The sequence below is a fragment of the Strix aluco genome, chromosome 12, assembly GCF_031877795.1.
Source record: "Strix aluco isolate bStrAlu1 chromosome 12, bStrAlu1.hap1, whole genome shotgun sequence".
Lineage (NCBI taxonomy): Eukaryota > Metazoa > Chordata > Aves > Strigiformes > Strigidae > Strix > Strix aluco.
In genome coordinates this window covers 7,789,404-7,811,764 of record NC_133942.1, presented here as the reverse complement: position 1 = coordinate 7,811,764, position 22,361 = coordinate 7,789,404, and the positions used below count along the sequence as shown (strand labels likewise).

The following is a 22,361-nucleotide window of genomic DNA, read 5'->3' as shown; positions in this document are numbered from 1 at the left end:
ATGTATTTTCCTAACCTGTCTCTCTCTGACGTTATGGGTAGGATTTTGGACATAAAATCACTGAAGTACTGGAAAGGATGTTTATCCAATCATTACAATCTTAACCAAAGTAATGTCTGATATTTGTACCACCCTCTAAGGGTTACAACGCAAACCCATATTAATCACCAGCTTTTACTTTCTTTCTAGTTCATTGGTGGAAGAATTCAGAAAGACGCTCTGTGCTTTATGGCAGGGAAGCCAAACTGCATTTAGTCCAGAGTCTTTGTTTTACGTTGTTTGGAAAATCATGCCAAATTTTAGGTAAGTTTTGTAACATAAGAACAATAGTCTTGATTGCAACCTTGTATTGCTGGTGTCCTCTAAAACTTGCTGAATCCGTGGGACGCACTCTATGCAGCTTTCCCATATGCCCACAAAGAGGCTTTGAAAAGAATCTTCACTTTGATCAAGTTTTGTGTTCATCGGTAGTGTTTTTTTTTCCCCTGCCCTTTTACCATATGCTACATGTAGCAGTGTCAGGGAGGACAAATGTTTCAAATACTAAAATAGTAGTGGTGTACCTTTGAGCCAGTGCTCAAAGGGCAGAAGAATCAAGATAATGACTTGTAGGTAAATGCGAAGTGCACGGTGTTGACAGAACCTAAGCTTGGCTGCAATAAGAAAGTGATGTAGTCAGTTTAAAAAGGGTACAGCACCTACAGGTCTAAATGCAAACATACTGGCTGAAACTTCCTTGATTCTCTCAAAATATCGTAGTCACCAGCTGGAATGAAACAAGGTCTATAAGAAAAAAATCTTGTGCATAATAGGCATTTTGTGCCCATACTGACAAAAAAGTTAATAAAAAGAAGGTTCCCCAAGTAAATCGAAGTATCGTTCCTCTCCAAGGTCTCCCTGTCCTGGCCCCTGAACCTCTTTCAAAGGAGCACTGAAACCTGTTAGGATATATTGTGATGAAGGTAAGTTGCTCCATGTTCTCAGGTAGTAAAGATGTTCTGTTATCTGTTACATCTCCAGCAGTGCTGAAAAGATGCTGTGAACACATCTGCTCAACGAGCAACCCAAATAACACAAACCTATTCATTCTGTTCTTCACACTGCCAAATATGTTTCACTTGGCTTATGAGAATCAAGGAAGTTTAATACCAGTAGTAGCAAGCAGCGACCAAAACATTTTATAGGTAAATGAACATCATCCATAATGTCCTTGACCAGTTTCCCTATTACAGTCTTCACTCTAATTCTTGTTAGACTAAGTGAGAAACCAGTTCATTAAAGTTCCTCCAGCAAATTTTCAGCACTGTGGGTTTTATCACAGCTTTTAAAAGAAAAAGTGCTGTTTGTTGGGGTTCTTCCCCTTCCCTTTTTATTCCTAGTTAGCTGGGAGCATGTCCGTGATTAATTGGTAAGATAACTCATTAAATCACATGGAGAATGAAGTTAGCTGCTCAGTAGCTCCCTGCTCCCACATGATCCAGGGAGAAAATCTGAATTTGTTCAGTGCTTAATTGTACCTTGTAAAAGCTAATGATGCTGGAATTGTAGTTCTACCTCATGCGCTTCTTGTGAGATCGGGAGGAGAAGGTGGATGGATGTAGATGTGAAAGAAAGCTGGAGCCAGTAGCATGTTAACAGCAGACCAGGCGCTTGGCTTGTGCTTACGAAGCCTGAAGCGACGGGGCAGGGGAGGAGACACGGTTGGGAACGTGGTTTGTTTTAGCCCAAAGAGATTTCAGTTGATAGAGGCGTGTCGTGCCTGCCTTCGAGGACTGCAAGTGCTGTTCTTCTTACAGAAGGTTATAGGAAAAAACCTCTGCTGATGTGCTCCGTGGCCCTCTGTCTCACACTGCATACAGGGAGTAGAGAGTATCGTTTATAGTCACTCTGAGCACAAGTGGAGCACCTCTGGGCTCTAATGCTGCTGGGGAAGTCCTGCTCCTTGGCTGTTGGACAAAGGCTGCGGCTGTCATCCTACTGCATGCTGAGATAGTGCTGCAGCCTCACGCCGAGTTGCAAGATGTATATTTTGCAGATTTATTGCTGTATAAATAGTATGCTCTCTCTTCCTAGTAACTGTTCCTGTTTATATTCTGTTGGCAGTAGGAAAAGGAATGTTAGAGGTGGGCTTGAATGGAATTGCTTCAGGTGGATGGAGATCAGTTTTATTACACAAGCTGACTACCACAGAAACTGTGCTTTTTGCTTTTAAGATTGTTGTTTATTTTAAACAGTGCATCATCCCTATCACTGTGTTCTTTTAAAGATCTGTATCTATACTTGAGCTTTTTAACAAATCCAAGGGATTTTCCATCTATAAACACTTGCATCAGGAGCACAACCAACAATGTGGAATGATTTCAGAGGTGGTTTCATCAAATTTGTTGCAGAGCAAGTGTGCAGTATACCTCAGAGCTCTTTTATGAGATATTTAATGTTGAAAAGGTGTCTGAAGCAAAGACTTTCCATAAATTTAATCTGCAGCTGGTTTATTTTGATTGCTTAAATGTTTATTAAATTGAAGATATCTGTATTCAGTAAAGTAAGCACAAATCCTGTGTTATCTCAGCACCTTCAACATTATCCTACAGTGTGCACAGTTAATGTGCAGCTTGGAAGTTGAGTTTGTTTTACTACTTTGTTCCATAACAACGTGTATTTTGCAACTTTGGGAGAATTAAGTCCTGGTTTTGGCTGTACAGGACTTGCCCTGTTGAAGCACAGCAGTGTTTGTGTGTGACAGTTTTTCTGTTGTGAAAGGTAGGTAGTGCTGCTGCTGCTTCTCACGGTGCTCTAAGATCTACAGACAAATGTGGTGATTTCTTTCAAAGCTGCTAGTTTGGAAGAAAACATCAGTGTGACTCTACAAGAGGAAAAGGCTTTAAATAATTTATATTTTGTTACCCCCTAGCAGTACTTTTGCAGGACATACCTGTGTTTCTCACTAAGCACATCAACCTCACATTGCGTACTTCTCATTTCTCTCCAACTCTGGGTACTGTGCCATGAGGACATTTTCCCTCCCCTGAGCAGTAGCATAAAAAAACCATCTCTGTTGTCCTTTCCCATACATTCCTGTGTGACAGTTACTGCTAATACTTACGTGGAGTAGGGGCAGGGGAGGCATGATAAAGCAGCTTTAAAGAATGTCCAAGAGGAAGAGGGAAAGCCAACCCTCCTGTGTAGGGATTTTTGCAACTGGGCCTACAGAGACTTGCATGTAATCATGTCAGTGTTGCACAAAGTTTTCAGTTACACTATGTATGCTCTCCTACTTCATCTCAGCGCACATCTTACAGCAAATGAATAGCAGTTGTTTGTTAAATCTGATGCATGATTTAGCTTAAATAACTGTAAAGGCACATTTTACCCTGATGGCTTCTCTGTACCCTTCGATTAGGTTTGTTAGTGGTGAAAAAATAATTGTAACTCTTTGAGCAGCAGTGCTACGGATAGCATGACACATCTGAGACTGGATCCCTATCCTGCCAAATCCAAATGCTCAAGAGATGCTCTGGATACCCCACCATTACCTTCCTCGCTCAACAAATGGTGTGTGGGTTATGCAGGGGAGGTGTGCAGTTCTGAGCATCGCTATAGATCGCGCCCTAGAAGAGGAAAGAAGTGCCTCTCTCTCATCCTGATTATGTCAGACTTCACATTGTTGCTGAAAGATGCATGTGGAAAACAAATCCAAAGATGAAGTTCCTGGCTTTGGTGGGGAGGGGAGCAAACGGGCAAGCAAATACCTGGAGCTGCTGAAGTGAGTGGGATCAGTGGCTGAATGAAAACCTCTCACAAGTACTGACTCTGAATCCCACGTGCACGATATGTTTTGTGGTGTCTTTCTTTTGAATCTTGCCAGGGGTGAGATTTCGATATATTGACCATAATTTTTGGTAGTTTCAAAGTAGGGTGTGCTGGTTGGACGTGATTCATAACAGTTCTGCAGGGGTACTAATCAAATACAGTCAATAACAAAGAAAAAGGAGAAAGGCTTTGTATGAGCGAGGGGAAGTCCCTGCTACCATTGTGTACTTTTAATTAACGTGTATATGAGACCTAGGGTGTGACTAGCACAGACTGAGTTTGGTGAGGCCAGTGAACATGGCACCTATGTTAAGCTGAATATGTGAGCAAATGGTACATCTCTACTGCTCCCTGTTGTTTTCTAAAAAAGATCTCTTCCTATCTAAAAATGTATATTCTTTAACGTTTCGCCGTTCCTCAAAAAGAGACGTGCAGAGAGCAAGTGAGCTGCAAAGGACCAAAATTGCTTAGTTTGTCTAGACTTTGCTGTACCTTTCCAAAGGCTACTTGGAAGACTTTTTTGGTACAAAATATGTATGTCTCTGGAAAGTCTTCTCAGTATTATTAAGAAGCAATGGTTCCTTCCTGTGACCCTGCTGCTCTCTGTGTGTCAGCACTAAAGCAACCTGTGTATTTGGTGATTTTGTTGCTGTTGTTTCCTTTTCTCTTAAGGGGATACCAGCAACAGGATGCCCACGAGTTCATGCGTTACCTTTTGGACCATCTACACCTGGAACTCCAGGGTGGCTTCAATGGCGTTTCACGTTCAGTAATTTTGCAAGAAAATTCTAGCCTGTCTGCAAGCAACAAATGTTGCATGTAAGAAGCGTTTTAATTTCTTCAAAACGTTAATGCCTTTGTATGGGTCTGTGTGTGGTGGATCTGAAGTTTCAAATTCATGGCTCCTTGTTTTTTCTGTAGTCCCTCTGTAATGTTACAAATTACAAAGCTGCAGGTTATAAAGGATTAGCATCCTGTAAGATGTGCTTCCTTTCAGAAGGAAGTAGCTTAGATCAGCATTTTTCAGAGGTGTGAGTGAGCATACAGACTTAAGTTGTAAACACATCTTAGTTCATTAGTCTTTCAGAAACCAAAAAAAAAAACCCCACAAAACACCTCTGTTTTCTATTCTATACCCATATAAAATTCATTCTTCTGTCCAGACAATCTCACTGCTGTAGGGTGATAGATGGGCTGAATGGCACAGGAGCAAAAAAGATGGCCAATGATTTGTAGGTTTAAAGTGTCAGCAGACCTCCTGCATTAACGACTGAGCAGTACAGTTACAGTTTGAAGTCAATTTTCCTGCAGATGATCTTGCTGTATTTGTGTATCAATTGACACAGTTAAAGGTGTTGCTTTTTTCCCCTGGTAATTGTGATTTTCATGTTACTGTGTGTCTTGAAACAGAGGTAGTAATCCACGTGTTTCACTCCTCTTTCTGTACTTCTCAAAATACTGTTGTTTCTGAATTCTGTCCCAGGTGTGTTTTCTCTCAGATTGAGACTGTGACAGAGAAAACATTTTAATTTGCTTCAGGAAGGAATGTTAAGTCAGTTCAGCCTGCACATTTGGTCCCTAAGTCCTTGGATTCCCTACGTAAGAGTTGAGTGAGCTTTCCCTTCCTATACTGATTAGGTCATAGCAAGCAGGTCTGAGAGATGCAGGGTTTTATAGATGGTTTGTTAGGGAAAGCCTAGAGTTGGACTGTGCTTTTTACCACATTTATGGTGCTTTGCTGATGCTTAAAAATCCCACAAAAGAATCTTAAAATGTTCTTAGAATTGAAGTGTATTTGAAAACTAAACCAATTTTGTTTTGACAACATTCTGAATGTCAAAACCCAAGGAGAATTTAAACTTCGTTCACAGATCTACTGTAAATTTGTCTGGAGAACGGCTGTTCACATGCATGGTGAGGGTGGAGTGAGCTGCCTTCTGTCAAGGGCAAATTAAGGTCACGTAGCCTTAAATGGCTACAGTAAAGTAATAAATGTGCTGTGAATGCTCTCAAGCATCAGTTTATTTGGGTAGCCATTTCCTTCTGCTCAACAAGAAGTGTTCAGATCAACTGTAAAGATGTGGGTGGAGTGCAGATAAGGAACACAGGTTTCTGCGGGCTTGTAGCATCAGATCTGCCAGCGCAAACTAGCACGTTTAGAAGTTGTATCATAATATAACAAAATTTTTGTTTAAATGGGACTATAAGAAGTAAGTCAATTATGTAACCTGCTAAGACGATTCAAGAGAGTAATGAAAGCATAGAGAACAGTGATGATAATGCATATATCGTTTATCATATCTTAATGCAACTTAAGCTGTCTTTGGAAGTGAAGAAGTGCAGAGATATGTTTTAAGAAGTTGAAATTACTTGTAACAAAGGGTGTAGAATTAAAACAAAAATATGCTCGACCTACCTAAGAGGGAAGAATTTTTGTTTCAGAAATGGCCCTAATTACCGGGTTAAAATACTGTACCGCTGTGAGCATCAGCTCTCCACTGTAGAAATGCAATCAACCAGAATACTTTCAACACTGAAATTTTGAGCATCTGCTTAGAGCATACGTGGTTCACACTTTCTTTAGGTTGAAGTATTGTAGCAGCTAAATACTTGCACTGTACAATTCTGGGGTGAATGAAGTGCCTGCTGGATGAACTCAGTCACTGTTTGTTACACATGGACAAAACTGCTCTGCCTAGTAGCCATGAGTTGCAAGCAGCAAACACATAACAGGTACTGAAAATTAAGCTCAGACACTCTGACTGACTTTACCTCTCTCACGTGGTTTGTCTAGAAATGGAGCGTCTACTGTTGTCACAGCGATTTTTGGAGGCATTCTTCAAAATGAAGTCAACTGCCTAATATGTGGGACTGAATCTAGAAAGTTTGACCCATTCCTAGGTAAGGTGCCTCTTGTTTTCAAAATACCAGGTGACTTAAGGCAGAAAAGTAAATCAGAAGCTTGATATATTTAGATGTCTCAAACTGAACCAGAGTTTTGGCCTGAAAAGATTAGGCATTGTTTTGTTCAGCCCTATTTTTTCTGTTTGTTTTTCTAGACCTTTCACTAGATATTCCAAGTCAGTTCAGAAATAAACGTACTAAAAATCAAGAAAATGGACCAATGTGCACACTACGAGGTAAGAGGAGTGCTTGGGTAATGAAATCATTACTAGGACTAAGATTACATACTCTTCAGAGCACCTATTTCAGAGGAGCCAGGCCTTCACCTAGGGTGTGACTTGGTGCCACAAAGCCATCTAATTTTATGAGATTCTGTGATAGAAGGTGCCAAAATAATTTTCCGTGCAGGTTTTACCGCAGTCACTGTGTATTGACATACTGCTACGATAAACTGAGGCTGAGAAGTGCTTCAGGAGGTCAGCTAAATATCAAGGAGTCGTCCAGCAGGGGTTCTCCTTTGTGGTCAGAGTATTCTAATGTATCCCAGTCTTTCCAACCAGCACTCACCTGCATTGTTGCCCATTGGCATTTGCCAAGGGTCTGTGCTTAGTGTTCAGCTTTTTAGACAACATAAATACAATCCCGCAAAGTTGGGCAGTAGTGCTGTTACTGACCTTATTATAAAGGATGTTAATTTTTACGGATTTATGAATGTACTTGCTGCAGATTTGTGAATATTAATCAAATATTTTCTCCATTCACTTTATACCTAAAACCAAATCACCTTTAAAAGTTTTAGAAAGTAATTTAGTTTCTTTTGAAAATAGTTGTGCTGAATGTTGGACAGAATTGTGTTTGAAAGATGGAAGATTTTGGGAGCGCCTGTTTTTTCTGTTGAATTGCTTATAGCTGTGTTAACAGGGAACGCTGCATGTTACAACAGGTTACTCTATTAAAACACATTATTACACAGCTTTTTGCTGCATAAATGCATATATAATAACTAGAATGAGCATAGCAGATATGAATGCCTTTTCTATATTGCTGTATTTGTTGTATTTCATGTTACCAAAAAATCACTTGATGTGATCATGAATCAGGTTTCTTTGTGTGGGTGTTTTGTTTTTTGTATCTTGTTCTTTTTTAGATTGTCTTCGCAGTTTTACAGACCTGGAAGAACTTGATGAGACAGAGCTGTATATGTGTCACAAATGCAAAAAGAAACAGAAGTCCACCAAAAAATTCTGGATTCAGAAACTACCAAAGGTTCGTATAAGTACGAAAAGTTAACGGTGTGACAATATGTCAACGGAAATAACGACCGTTAGTAGACCAAGACCTAACCCTCCCATAGGCTATTGCAGGTGTCTAGCACTAGGTTCAACCTCTTCCTCTAAGGCATCTGTGTTTTATTTATTTTTTTTAATCCTGTAGGTGCTATGCTTACACTTGAAACGATTTCACTGGACAGCATATCTGAGAAACAAGGTTGATACGTATGTTGAGTTTCCCTTACGAGGCCTAGACATGAAATGCTACTTGTTAGAGGTATGAAGGCTCACCGATACTTTCTGTTGAAATTTGTTCCACGACATGTGTCTTTATTACAAATTACGGTAGGAGCTATTGAGATTTTAAGAGCTTTCTGTCTTTTTAACCACAGCCTGAAAACAGTGGCCCAGAAAGCTGCCTGTATGACCTTGCGGCTGTTGTTGTGCATCATGGTTCAGGGTGAGTACATGGAGTAAGCCTGCTTCTTGGCGGAGACCTTCTCCCCACTGAAGTACATGCAGAGTGTTAAGGTTTTTCTGTCCCTCGTGAATGTCTGTATTTTTACTGGTGGAAATAAGCAGTGATTTATAAACGTACACAGAACTAAGCTGAATTAACTTCAGATAGATCTATACAGTCATTCCTGTGAATGCCCATTGGCAGTCTCTGGGGGAGACGGAATGAAAGTAGCGTAGTTCCTCTAGGAATAGAAAGCCCTAAACCAACAGATTGAAGCAAGGAGCCTTTCAGAAGTTACTGCCTCGTTTTGAAATTAGTACAAAGCAGAAATATTTCTTCCTCTTACTCACTTTGAAAGATGCGTGTGCATTTGTGCCAAAAAAGTGTGTGCGCATGGTTGGAACAACTGTAGACTTAAGACTGGCACAGTGAAAGCAATTATCCTGTATTTGCCTTCTCTCCCAGAGGAGTGACAGTGGTAGGCATGCCACAAGGCTGGCTAGTGTTCATATTTTGAAGTAAAGTTGCTGGGTGTGTGTTGTTTTGGTTTTTTCCTTTTCCCAGCCCTGAACAGATCTGTTGAGAGTAGCAGTAATAGGGCCAAGACAACTGTTTATCCTGAGAGAAACATGTTCTTGTCAGTCAGGCAATCACTCTAGGGGTGTGAGCTGTGAAAGGAGTTTTCTTAAAGAAAGTAAATCCCATTAATCAAAACCTTGCTGATACCTGAATTTAATTCCAAGGTACTAACCCAAAAGTTCTGTCCAGAAAGCCCCTCCACTTGCTTTCTCGGGAGGAATGCTCTGGACTCTTAGAAACTGACTGCTCGAGGCAGCCCTTGTAGCCCCACAGTGCATCTGACTGGTGCTTCAAAGTCATAGGAAAAGAACTATACGGACAGCAAAGGAGAGCTGGTCATGATTCGGATGGAATCAAGACAGTTGGAAGCACTGAACATGTGTTACAACATGTAAGCAGGTGAAAGCAGGCCTTGTCTTGGGGTGGCAGGGTAACAAAAATTGATGGGTTTGTAGTTCCGGTTCCAAGGTCTGGCTCCAAGACGTGGATCAGTTTAAGATGAACTTGAAAAGTTTTCTTCTTGGTATTCTGGGATTAGTTTTCCTGTGAGCTCTTTTGATTATATTTAGACTATGTGAGTCTCTCTAGATCTAAATGGGTAGGATTTCTGCAGATGGAACATACTGAAATTTTTATAGCTAATGCTTGGAATAGTAACAGAGAGACTTGATTTTTAGGTAGACAAACATGGAAGTTCAGTGTTGCAAGAAGCCTTGCTTGTACAAAAACTACGGGATGCTAGTAAGTTCATATCAAAAAAACCTTTCAACTCATCCCAGTAAGGGCTTATTTTACTTAATGTAAAACTTTAATTTGGAGAACTTTAAGCCCTACAGATAAGAAGGGAAGCATCTTACCAACTGTTGTGGAGGGCTGTCAGTTCCTTTCTTCCTCTGGTTCCTGGAAGCCCTAATAGGAAATGCATCAGAGAATGAGGTGGTGTGTCTCCTTCTGATTGTCCTTTCTTTCCCCGCCTCCCTCCTGCTGACAGCGTTGGCTCTGGACATTACACCGCATACGCAGCTCACGAAGGCCGTTGGTTCCATTTTAACGACAGTACTGTAACTTTGACCGACGAGGAGACTGTGGTAAAGGCCAAGGCCTACATCCTCTTCTACGTGGAACGGCAAGCCAAATCTGGATCAGATAAACTTTAATACCTCCTTTTAATTCTTACTTATCAAGTCCACCGGACAAAACATTTCCATTTTTCCATAAATACTTGATCCAAGACTATTAATTTCATTGTGCACTTTTCAATTTCCTCTTGTGGGTTTTAGTTTTGTTGTGTCAATGGTAGCATTTGACTTACTGAACTTGGACACAAACTAACTTTTTTTTTTTTTTAGTTATACCAGAAAACCTCAGCAGATTTTGATTTGCTGCTTTAGTTGTGATAACTCAATTTTTATATATATAGTTTCATGAAATACTTAGTTATTTGACTTTTTTATATTAATGTTTTCAGTTCTCACTTTCTAAAGGCACATTTACATCAGAGAAGCTTTCTGTCCTTACAAATGTGCTTCTGATTATGAAGAGCAATACAACTTCATGCTGTTCTCACAGCTGTTACGTAGATATGATTTAATCTCTTTAAATCAAGGAATTGTTTGCACATACTATTTTCCCTTGTGCGAGAAACTAAACAGTGACCTCTGAATAATCATTCTTTGTCTGCAGAAGAGAGGAGATATGGCATCATTAAATAGACCAGGTAATTGCTGCTATATTGGTGTGTATTCAGGCTGCTGACTTTCAGGAATCATTGTAAATAAACAGTTGGTTCAGTTGTATCAATACTGCAGTTTAATTCAAGTATTCCTCACATGCTCTGCCCTCCCCCCTTCAAATTTTTTTTAAAAAAAATCTTAAAATATATACATGTCTAAATTGTGTTGAGATTTATGTTTTTTTAACTAAACCTGAATTGCCTTAGACATCTCTTGTTTTAGACTGTCATCCTGAAATTTGATCATGAATACTTACTTGCTTGAGAACTTGGAGACTTCCTGGCAGTGGGACCCCAAACCTCCTTCCTGGTGGAAACTGGGAGTACAAACCCAAATTTTGGGGTTTGTGAGAACAGTCTTCAGTCTAAATATAGCTGCAGTCCACTTAAACTGAAAGGAAGCAGTTGGTGTTCCACATGCCTTGCATAACAATTATCGGTTCCAGTGCAAACTCAAGGGAAGATGCTTAGTTTCACATCAGAACCTGCCTTGTAGAAATGATGAGCTGAGACTGCTGGCTGACTGGGGCAGACTCGGGGAGCTGTAGTATTTACACATTGGCCCCGTGCGGGATCTTTATTTGCAGTCTCTAGATGAACACTGGTAAAATTTCTATAAGTTGGCTATGTAATGGAGAAAGACTTCTGCTTAAAAAAATACTGGATTTTAGCTGTACTGCCACACTGGAGAGAGGAACTCGGCTAGTAAGATTTAAAAAAGGTGGACAGGGAAACCAATATTGCAAAAGCCAGGAGTCACCAAAAAATCTGAAATTTGACAGATGCTGCATTTCAGATCTCTTCCCCCAGCCCATCCTTTCTAGCTGTCCCCCATTTGCCTAGCAAGGAAGTGGACACTCCTAAATCTTCAAAAGTGTGGTAATAAGAGTAGAATTTACTTAATGTAGACTCACACAATCAAACAGCACCTTTAGTTTATGGTAACAGTAAGAGATGGTAGTCTGAAAACACATAAGAACTTGAGGAAAATGTGATGATTACGCTTTTTAAGTTAGTGCTTCTGAAAGACATCGTAGTACACAGTAAAAATTTCCCTACAGGCTGTACTACAGCTCAAGCTGGTGCACATGGAGTACGCACCAATTTCCTTGCTGTGGGTTACCTGCTAGCTGTACACAGACAAATAGTGGAAATCACAATCAGATTTTTTTTTAAAATGTCACTCTTCATAGCTTTTTCACAGCATCTTAAACCAGGAAAGAGAAATTGGCTTCATATAAAACTGCAGAAAGCATTCAGCATTGCTAATGGTGTATGAATATGTAAACTGTACACTAGTTAAAACCTATTGTGATTATTATTTGATACATTACGTAACATATATAAGGATGTCTTCTTTTACTTAAGTTGAACAATAAATAGAACTTTTCATTGCTTTAAATTGTAGATAGTTTGTCACCTACCCTTTCTCTGATTCTTGCAGCCAGAGCCTGCCTTCTAATCAGAATAGGTAGCTGTTATCATTTATACAAGAAAAAGGTATTTGACAGATGTCACCGGTGTGCAGGGCAAGTGAAGTATCTTACCACGTTATTACCCTGAGGGGCAGCCTCACTGCTCACAGTTAGTTGGGAAGTTAAGTAGGTTGTAGCTATAGCTGCATTTTGTCTGCATGCTACTTGGATTGGATTGCTTTAGAATTGTACTTTTGGGAACACAAAGCTTAAAATACACAACTAGCTATGGCCCAGAGCAGTTTAACTTACAGTAGTCAGGTGTACGCAGTGTTCTTGCAAACCAGTGATGTAAATGTGCCTTTCTGTATTTTTAGAAACTTAAATTTGTAATCTTCAGCTACATTCACTTATTTTAAGCAGCTTCTTACTTCTCCATTTAATTTTTTGGGTCAGAGTTATGTTCTCACTTCAGTATTTCTTTTCCGTGACATTTGCTGTGTAACATCTCTATCTATCCAGCATGGTCCATTAGAGACACGGCCATGGGAACACAATGCAATCACGTCAGGCTTGTTCTTGCAGCAGGTGGTGGTAAGGACTCAGCCATAGGCTTTGCTGGAACAAGTACATTGTAAATCCTCTCCTAATTTAACTTTCTCCCACTGCAAACCCAGATGGACAGTATGAACAGTTTGTTGTGGCAACACAAGTATTTCTCTTCCTGGTGGAGAACTTTGCTTATCCACTGTATTCTATTCAGTGTGGTGTCAAAAAAAAAAAAAGTAACTGAGCACTGAACCAGTAACATATACTGCACCTGGCCTAGTATTACATTTTTAACCTTACTTGTATATCCTATATTTATCTACTAGCTTGGGGGGAAGGGGGCGGGGGGCGGCAGGGGGAATATCTCATTTCATTTAAGCCAAATGTTTCTTTTCTACTTACTGCTGATCATAGTACACACTAACGGGCAAGAATTTTTTTCTTGCTTGTGACTGCTCTGCAAGCAACAACTGCTCTCTACAGTTCAAAGACTTGCATATTTTTTTCACCAAAATTTGTCTGATCAAAGGTTGTCCTTTTGTTAGTAATTGTTTAGCCATGTATACAACTGGAGACAAGATTTATGTAAAAACAAAACTGCAAAATGTCCAGCTCTCAGAGTACTTCTGCTTTAGTGTATTGGATAGTGAGCTGTTAAGTGCAGCATTATGCGAAACTCTAAGGCACTTACAAGGGAGCTCCTTCTCATTGTATAGTCAGAAGGTGCTTTCCAGGTGGTAACAGGTGTCAGCATGAGAGGCGAGTTTAAAACTTTCGAACAGGCAAGGACAGTGGATTTGTATCAAAAGCCCAAGGCCACTTACAAGGATTTTACTAAATCAATGGAAAGCATAACGCGTGGTGTTCAGAAGTTTTCCCAACGATGTTTCATTACTGATGTGTCTATGTCTTACTGCTGAGGTAATCGGCACCTTGAAAATTGATTCCAATGTGCTTTAGGATATCCTCAAGTACTGTAGTGCCATAGTTGTAATTGTTTACCATTAAAACCTAGTGTGTAATTTTCAGTGAGGATTACTGACTGTGCTCATCTTGTGTGTGTTTCTGGAGCATTTCCAGGTTGAATGTGAATTATATCTCATGCACACAGTGTGTTTATGGAAAATGTGCCATTAAAGTGTCTCCTTTCCTTAGAAAATGAAACTCCTCTTGTCCTTCTACAGGCTTGCAGAGTATCATTAGTGTAAATCACACAGATGGCAGAGTATTCTACCTTGTTCTGGGGAAAACAAAATAAAGCAACAAAACTGAAGTGTTCCCACTGTTTAACACACCTCTACCCCAACTTAGCATCTAAGCTCAAAGAAGACCTGCCATTCGAGGGCCTTACCACCCAACAGCTGTTAATTTTTAGGTCAAGACTGTGAGAAGAGGCCATCCTAGCAATGATAACCTTGTCATTCAATTTTGCTTGCTGCTTGGTTTTTTTATAAATAATATTCCTGTGTGCATTACAACTCTGAGCAGTCTCAACTATTTAAACCTGCTCAAAAATGAAGGTAAGTTCTGAAAAGTAGAAAGGGACAGAGTGAGAGTTGAAAATGCTACTATGAAAATGAAGAACAACACCTGCTGGCACACCATTTAAGCTGCTGTTCTCCAGTGACTGGCTTACCTGGTATGTGAAATCATCTACTCTTCTTGTCCCTTTCGTGGCTTCATAAAGTGCTCATGCCACTGTCCATAGCCTGTTTCTGAGCATGGGTGGGGAGCAGGAATCTCCTTCTCATTTCAAGGAAAATATTAAATGACAAAGGATATGAAACCAGAAAGACTGGCAGCTAAGTGCAGCTCACCATATGTAATAGAAAATTACTAACTCTAAAGAATTAAACAGATCTAGACACTGTGAGCATGCACATTACCGAAGCACAGATAGGAAGCTAAAATAATTGTTGCAGACTGTCAACAAATTTCAAATCCTGTTTTTCAGAGTTGAATTTCAAACTGCCTTCTCAGGGTAAGGAGGAAGAGGTGAACGTTGGGTTTGTTTCAATAGATGACAGGGTTAAGTGGCACCAATTAAAATGCATAGGTACATAAAATCTCAGCTACTAAAAGCGTGCAAGCCACTTAATTCCTGCAGGGCTGTTTTGCTGTTAATATCTACTAGTTAGTTGAATATATTATTTTCCTGTATAAACACCAGACAGAAGATAGGCTTAAACTACCACTAGCTCAAACATTTCACAAACATGAAAGTGTTGGGGCTGTTTAGTGTTGCTTTTAATTCCAACCTGCCATTTGCTGTAGATGTATTTTTCTTCTCAGACAGACTTTCTGCTACAGTTTCTCTCACCACTGGAAACCAAACACTATTATTGCTAAAACCAATTCTATATATCCTTTTCCCACCAAAACTGCCAAGTCTAGGGTAACAGAACTAAACTTACAAAAAACACAAGAACACTTGTAAACTCAAGCTCATAGAAGACATCTATGAAAAGCACAGGCCTACAAGCAGCTAAACATAGCCTTGGTGTTCCCACGCGTGCCCTCCTGTGTATCGTTACCTTCCTCCTGCAAACGGAGGGGGAAGAGCTAGCTTTGTTTATTCCAATAACAGCGCGCAGGAAACTGCCTCTAAGTCTGAGGCTTGTAAACTGAAGCTGCAGACTTTACAAGCTGTTTGTGAACGTTCATTATCCAGTATAACAGTCCTTGAACATGAAGCAAAGGTGCAACCTTAGAAAAATCACCACACAATTCAAGGCTAAAAATTGTAGACCGCAAACACACCCTTCTGCTTGGAAAGCCAAATCCTCCGGACGTGAGAGGCTGGCAAAGCTCCTCGCAGCTGTAGCTACAGCCCCCGCCCCACCCCCAGTTCAGTAACTCAGCACAAGAACTTTGCTAACTTCAGAAGTGCCTAAAAGGAAAGAAATCCCTTTTAAGGAAACATTTTGTGAAAGCCAAGTGCTGCTATTCTACATGCCCATTCCATTCCCTTGTAGAAACAGAACAAGAGTTTCACGCATGCATGTTCTTTTCCTTTCCCTGTTCTTAGCTTCTGCACCAGTTGTTCGCCAAAAATAAACACCATTCCACAACCATATATGTGCAACAGCCTTCTGGGGATTCTGAGCCCCCTCCAGCACTGCTGTGATTCCACAAGGCCAGGAGACACTCTTCTCTCTAACACGCTCTGACTGCTATGCATATAACCCAGCTGAATCGGGAATGCCTTCTACATCTATTTTCCTTTCTGGACAAAAATAGTAGGAAAAGTTTAGCAAAAACATGTCACAAGTTGCTAGAAGTGTTTCAGGATCCTTTACTGTGGTCTTTGTTGAACTTTCATTCTCCAGCGGAACTAAAGAAGGATAATTTTCTCCTGGGACCTGCTTTAAAATACTTATCCATCTGCTGGTATTCAGACAGAGTCAAGGTGTGTAACATTGAGGACTGGATGAAAAACAATTTCCAGAAAGACTTCTGTAACAGGCATGAAAACACTGTCAATGATTTTTTACTAGAAGTTTGCAACAGGTACGTTCTTTGGGTTTGAAACTCTACATCTGCTGTAAAGGTTAACTGCCTTGAAATGAGACAATGAGAGCTATTTACTCCATACCTCCTACCTGAAATGGAGCATTGAGTACGTGAGTGTTTTGACTTTGCAGTTCTAATATAGTGTTAAGTTGGTTTTCTAGTGGCAGTAGTGTATACTTCATATTGACTTTGCTTAAGCCTATTTTTTTCCTCCTTTTTTTTTTTTTGAAGAATGGGAAGTGCAATGCTGCCTACTACACTGCTGCTTAACTGCAACCTACCATTCTGGCAGGGCCAGGCATTGTCCTGGGGGAGGGGCTAGAGGAAAGACCTGACTTCAGATAGTGAATATATGTCATAACAAAACCCAGTTCATTAAGCATGTTACTAAACACCAGAATTGTTTCATTCTAAAAAACAACTATTGCCTTTATACTGAAATTTAACTCTATCTAAGCTTTTTATAAACTACAGTAAAGGAAAGTACCACTATGGAAAAGCAGTTCCAGGTGCATACCATTTCTTATAACAGCATTACAGCTACAAAGCAGCTCTAAGAAAAAAAAAGTTAAATTACATGGGGAGGAGCAAAGGCAGTAGAGCCAATCCTAGTGTTCAGTAACACTGAGGATGGCTGTGGTCCTAGATGAGAGCTGGAAGGGGCACGTCAGTGCCTAGCCTGAAATGGCACACCTTGTGCCACAGCACGGAAGCCAGAAAGTTCTATTTGGAAGTAACAGTTTAAAAACCCCAGCAAATTACAGGATACTGACAGGACACAGTGTCTTAGTGAGAACCAGCAACAGTGCAGTATCTCAAAACAAGGGCTGAAATGTAGGTTCAAAACAAAACGTTGTTGCAAGTATGAAATTGCAGTAGTAACTGTTCTAGAACAACTGATAAAAAAATTTGATTAATTAGCAAAGTATCATTAGGAAGCACATCTCTGCCTACAAAGCAAGGTGTAGGAGGAAGTATTTGCTCACGTTGGTACCTGAATGTCTATCGTGGTGCTACACAGTATTTCCATTTTTTTGCTCTCACAAATTAGGATTCAGGAAGAGGACACAGGACCACAGCTCTGCAGAAATAGTTTAAGTGCCTTTCTCCTCTGCAGAACCCATAACCCCAAACTGGTTGCTGGACAAGATTCAAAGCAAAGCCTGGGTACTAAGCAATCTCCAAGTCCATAAAAATTCAGCAACTGCCTTTCAGCCTTACATGGATTCATTTCTGCAAGTTAAACTGAACTCATTTATAAGTGACAGTTTGTATTGACACGCACACCCCCCTCATCCATTTTAGCCTTCCTAAGACACATTCCTACCTTTTTTTTTTTTTTTTTTTTGCAGCAACCCATTGAAAGTCCTAGCATTCTGTGCAAAGAAAAAGGCAAATTAAACAAATATACAGCTTTTCTCCCTGAGTTTGGAGTAGTTTTATTCTGTTGATGAAGCCACAAGGGGTGGCAGGTTGGAGCCTTTTTTGACCTTGTCTGCTTTAAAACATTCGCTTTTCTAAATGTTAAGTGGAAAGGAAAAGAGTAAAACAAAAAGATCGTGCACTCTATTACCATTGCTCAAAAGGTGAAGTCAAGCAGTGGCAGGGGGATAGGGTGGGGTATAGAGAAAGAGGAATGTACTATGTACCAGTTTTTAAGTCAAAAGAAAACACTGCAGCACTCACAGGGACTCTTGTTTGCCCCCACTGCTGTTGTACACCTAAAACCCTGACAGAGGCTGTAAGCACAAATGTTTACATGGAAGCGCTTACAGACACCTTACAGTTCTTACAGGATGGAGGCAGGCTGACAGTTCTGGCCAAAGGTCTCACAAGATCAGCAACAGCATTGCTGTAATCATTTTTCCCTGCAACAACTGAGCCTAAGAAAGAAGTCCTGTGCTGACAGAGAAATAGGAAGCTGCATTTAGCTAAACAGATGGATAGCTGCCCTGGTGCTCCCTGGAGAGAGGTGTAAGCCAGAAACCAAACACTTTGTACAAAAGGCTTTGCAGGTTGGTGCACAAGGGGCTTTGCAAGCATGCCTGGTCAGCACAACAGCTACTCATAACTGGTCTGCTCCGGTTTTCTACACAGGACAGTTAGCGTAAGTCATCAACACACTGACTTGGAACAGGCCTCTTCTGCACTTTCCCAGATCTACCCAAGCAACAAAAAAGAAAGCTTTCTAAATTTGTTGTGTCAGTGTTTTACAGTAGAGTTCTTGCCAGTTGCAATGATTTGAAGGAAGGTTTAAGAGTGATGTGGGGTTCAAACACCACCACTCTTAGGCAGTAGCTGGCACCTACTCAGTAAATCCAAGGAGCTGAAATACACCCATTAACCCCTGTAAAATAAAGAGCGGGAGTGTCTTACTTGCCCATGCTCAGCATGTCTACACAGCAGCTTCTTCACTCAATTGTCCTCAAATTCACCCTGACTTGAATCTCATCTCTACTGGGTCTTCATTCGCTGCACTTGGAGAAGTGCAGCACTGTGCAACTCCTTAAGAAAAAACAGTGCAGCTGCAGCTTAAATAGGTGTCCACGTCCCCTTCGCCACTATGCCAACTGAGCTATGGATGTTGCTACCAACAGAAAAAGCAAAGAAGGTAGGTAAGTATTGCCATTAGTAAAGCTGAGCATTAAGATCGACATATGCCCCCACTTAACTCATACATTCATACCCCTCCTGATGGAAGAGGAGGTATTTTTCTAACCTTCCTATTTACTCTTGACAATACTAGCTTCTCCAAGTTCTATTACTTATTTTTCCCCTCATCTCACCTGTAATGATCATGTTTTCAGATCTCCAAACCTGCGATCTCTGACCCTCTCTGGATGCGGCCACGTTACAGACGATTGCATCTTGCTTCTGCTCAAGAACTGCCCAAATCTCAAGACACTCAAACTGGAAAACTGTGTGCGGATCACTGACCAGACACTAGAAGCAGTGACCCTCTATGGGGGATCACTGCAAACGCTCCACGTGGATTTCTGCCGGAACATAACACAAACTGGCCTAGAGAGAGTCAGGGAAAAATGTCCTTCAGTAATGCTGAGAGCAGAGAGAAGTGCTAACATGATTCCAGACAATAAGCCAGAAAAAAAGTTGATGCTTGAAAAAGCATCAAGAAAATTGATTCAGCTTTAAGTGCAACAAATGGTATAAACTTAGTCAGTGTGAGTATTTTACTTCACTCCTTCCACTCTCCTCTTGGGTAGCACTGCTTCAATCAGCTGTGGCTACTTACCTGCATTCTGGTTTAAGTCCAAACAAATGGTTGCTAAGTTTTGTGAAGGCTACACTAGGGTAAGACATGCATCTCCACCAGGACAGTCTTAAGGAAAAAAACTGTTTGCTTTCTGTTATTCCTTGAAACTGGAAAACCTGCATTGCTGTCACAAAATACTAGACCCAATTAAGGCTGAAAACTGCAATTCTGATATCCTCTTGTCACAGATGAGTGGGATGCACCTCACAGAAGAAAGAAGCAGCAGTATGTTTTAATTCGGGTAAAATAATAAAATGTGACCGAGTTCAATAAATTTGATGGCAAGGTTCACCTTATGAATTACTGCATGGAAAAAACATACAAAGGAAAATCGAGTTAGAATCAAGTTAGAATGATTCACCCAGAGGCCAGAGTTGCAAAGAGTAAGAAAGATCAGCCCACTGAGTCACGAGGGTGAGAGTGGACCCCTTTGCTTTTCTAAGCCCCTTATGGAGCCTAGGTGCAGCTGGATCCAATCTTAGTCTCAGACTTAGTCAACAGTTTATGTCTAATGGAAGAGATACAAAGAGTGAGGACCCTCCTGTTGAGTCACCAGGTTCAGAGTGCACCCCCTTGCTTTCTGTAATGGGAAAGGGCACAAAGCCGCAGCAGACAGAGCTTCGCTAATTGAGTGACTTGCACATTCTGTTAAAGGATATATCCATATGGTTACTCTACCTGCTAAAGGTGATCATTGTGTCATGTAAGCTCTTCGTAGCAAAAGCAGAGTACCTGACAACCATCCCTTCCTCAGTGATTAACATTTGTCGCTGATTTGTCATTTATTAAATGAGGGATGCACGGTCGTGTGCACAACACAGTCCGACCCTTTGTTTAATGTACTTTGACAAGATACACCTAGTTATTTTTTAAAGTTGACATATGAACAAATGCTAGTTTACAGAACTAACCTACAGGAAAAGACAGTGACTTAAAACCTGTAGCTTTAAATGCTAAATGCTACACTACAGTAGAGAAACACCTGTTTCTCACTGCAAGGAAAAAACAAATAGCTATTTTCATCCTAAACCACAAGGCTGTCACTTTCCTGCATGCTGCTCTGCTACAGGGAAGTGAAACATTTGTTTTATGAAGTGTTGCTATGGCATCATCTACAAAATCTGACACCAAAGGTTGGCACAGTTTCATTCTGCTGGATAAAATTTGCCTTGATGCCAACATACTGGGATTTGGTCATGGTGTTGAGTACTCAGGACTGGTAACACCATGTACCGAGACTCTTAAAGGCACTTCCAGATTTTTGCCTGAGGAAAGGTAAACATTTCTGAGTGCCACCTTAGTGTGTCAGCTGTACTGCAGTTACCTGTCAAAAGTTTTATTTGTTGAGTCTGTCTGAGTATAACAATACAGAAAAATCATTGTGATCATCTAGTTTGAATTATTCAGGCTTTTGTTTGAACTACAGTATGCTTTTTAAAAAATCACCCTGTCTCAAACCCCATGCTTCACTCTATGTGGGAACATGTCCTCAAATTCTGCTTTCCGTTATTTTCCATTTTGTTCAGCAGTTCAGAATTCTGACTCCTAGAGAGCTCACCGTAATATATAATCCTGCCCATTCTTGCTGAAGGTGAACTTGTGTTCACCTTCAATCTCTCTCGCATTCAATATAATCCACTGAAGAACTTTACCCTCACAAAAAATGACCCATGGTTAAATCTGGCTATCGATAAGGTTCCTCTAGAGGACCAGATGTCAGCTCAGCTTAGACATCAAGCAGAAGGCTGCACACAGACCAGCTGACAAACTCTGTGGATCCTAAATAGTTTCAGCTTAAGTCACAATGAAGTCTACAGTAGTTAGGATTTCATTTTAAACTAAAACCTTACACAGAGTAGGAATACCTGAGCGTGTGTGTCCTTAAAGCAAATGCTAACATTTGGAAATACTGTTCTGTCCTATAAAGAGAGTCAACATTTCTGTTCCATTATACAACAATTGCTCAAGACTTTGTCACCACAGCAATCTATGTGCATATACCATAGCAAGCCTGTTTTTCGTTTACATGAGGGGCTCTGCAATTGTTGATAATTATTCTTACTGCAGTGGTAACAAAACGCAGATGAAACCTGCTAGTTAAAAACACATGAACTGGAACTTACATCACTGGAATTCAAGCATATCAAGACTATCGTGGTTCAAAATAATCTGATAGTTTTTTTACATTTTAACAGTTGTATCTACAGGTATAGCTTTGCAGACTTACTACTTGTCCACATTGTAATCTTTTATATAACTGGAAGACTACAAAGCTAGCTTTTCCTCTTAAGGAACAGAACTTGCGACTTCTTAAATTGCTATTTAACACATTATTAAAGGCTGTCACAAATATCTGACATGATACATGTTTTTCTTTAAATTTAGAGAATAGCATGACTTAGCAGCTCTCCCACAAAAATTGTGAAAAACTACTGTTGAAGTAAAGCAGACATTTTCCCCCTTCTCATTGGCCTCTAAACTGTATAAACAAGTTCTGAAGTTAGGCCTCAGTTACTTAGGAATAATTGGTGTGATTTTCCAACTTCTCGCTATATTCTTTTTACAATACTGTTGGCTCCTAATATTAAAGCTATACAGAGAAAAAGCTTGGGGTGTCATAATGGAGAACTTGGCTCAGATGCCTCAGCTGGTCTTGGAAGAAAGATTTATTTCAACTGCTACATTGTCTTTCATTCACATTTGAACAGGAAAAAAAGGAAACATGCTATCAAAATTCCACTTAAAGCCTATTTTTACTGTGAGAGTAGTACTGTAAAACTGTATTTCCAATCAGTCTCTCTAAGAAGGTAAGTTTTAAACAATCTCAGCAGAAATATTTTAATAGACTACACTC

At 40.3% G+C, this 22,361-nt stretch overlaps 2 protein-coding genes across 6 annotated transcripts in view; both read left to right on the top strand.

The window, feature by feature from the left end:
- Positions 1-13,748, top strand: part of USP3 (ubiquitin specific peptidase 3) — a 102,586-nt gene extending 88,838 nt beyond the window's left edge. For all 5 annotated transcript variants that reach the window (XM_074837980.1, XM_074837977.1, XM_074837978.1 and 2 more), the window contains 8 exons: positions 190-303; positions 4,483-4,629; positions 6,605-6,711; positions 6,870-6,950; positions 7,862-7,980; positions 8,149-8,262; positions 8,378-8,445; positions 10,016-13,748. In XM_074837980.1, coding sequence (XP_074694081.1) covers positions 190-303; positions 4,483-4,629; positions 6,605-6,711; positions 6,870-6,950; positions 7,862-7,980; positions 8,149-8,262; positions 8,378-8,445; positions 10,016-10,181 — 916 coding nt within the window. In that variant the 3' untranslated portion in view covers positions 10,182-13,748. The remainder of the gene's footprint in view (positions 1-189; positions 304-4,482; positions 4,630-6,604; positions 6,712-6,869; positions 6,951-7,861; positions 7,981-8,148; positions 8,263-8,377; positions 8,446-10,015) is intronic.
- A 267-nt stretch (positions 13,749-14,015) lies between these two features.
- Positions 14,016-21,864, top strand: FBXL22 (F-box and leucine rich repeat protein 22). The gene is made up of 2 exons (XM_074837984.1): positions 14,016-16,230; positions 19,041-21,864. Exons 1-2 carry the CDS (start codon positions 15,896-15,898, stop codon positions 19,384-19,386), a joined length of 681 nt encoding a protein of 226 aa, XP_074694085.1. The 5' UTR covers positions 14,016-15,895; the 3' UTR covers positions 19,387-21,864.
- The last annotated feature ends 497 nt before the right edge of the window (positions 21,865-22,361 follow it).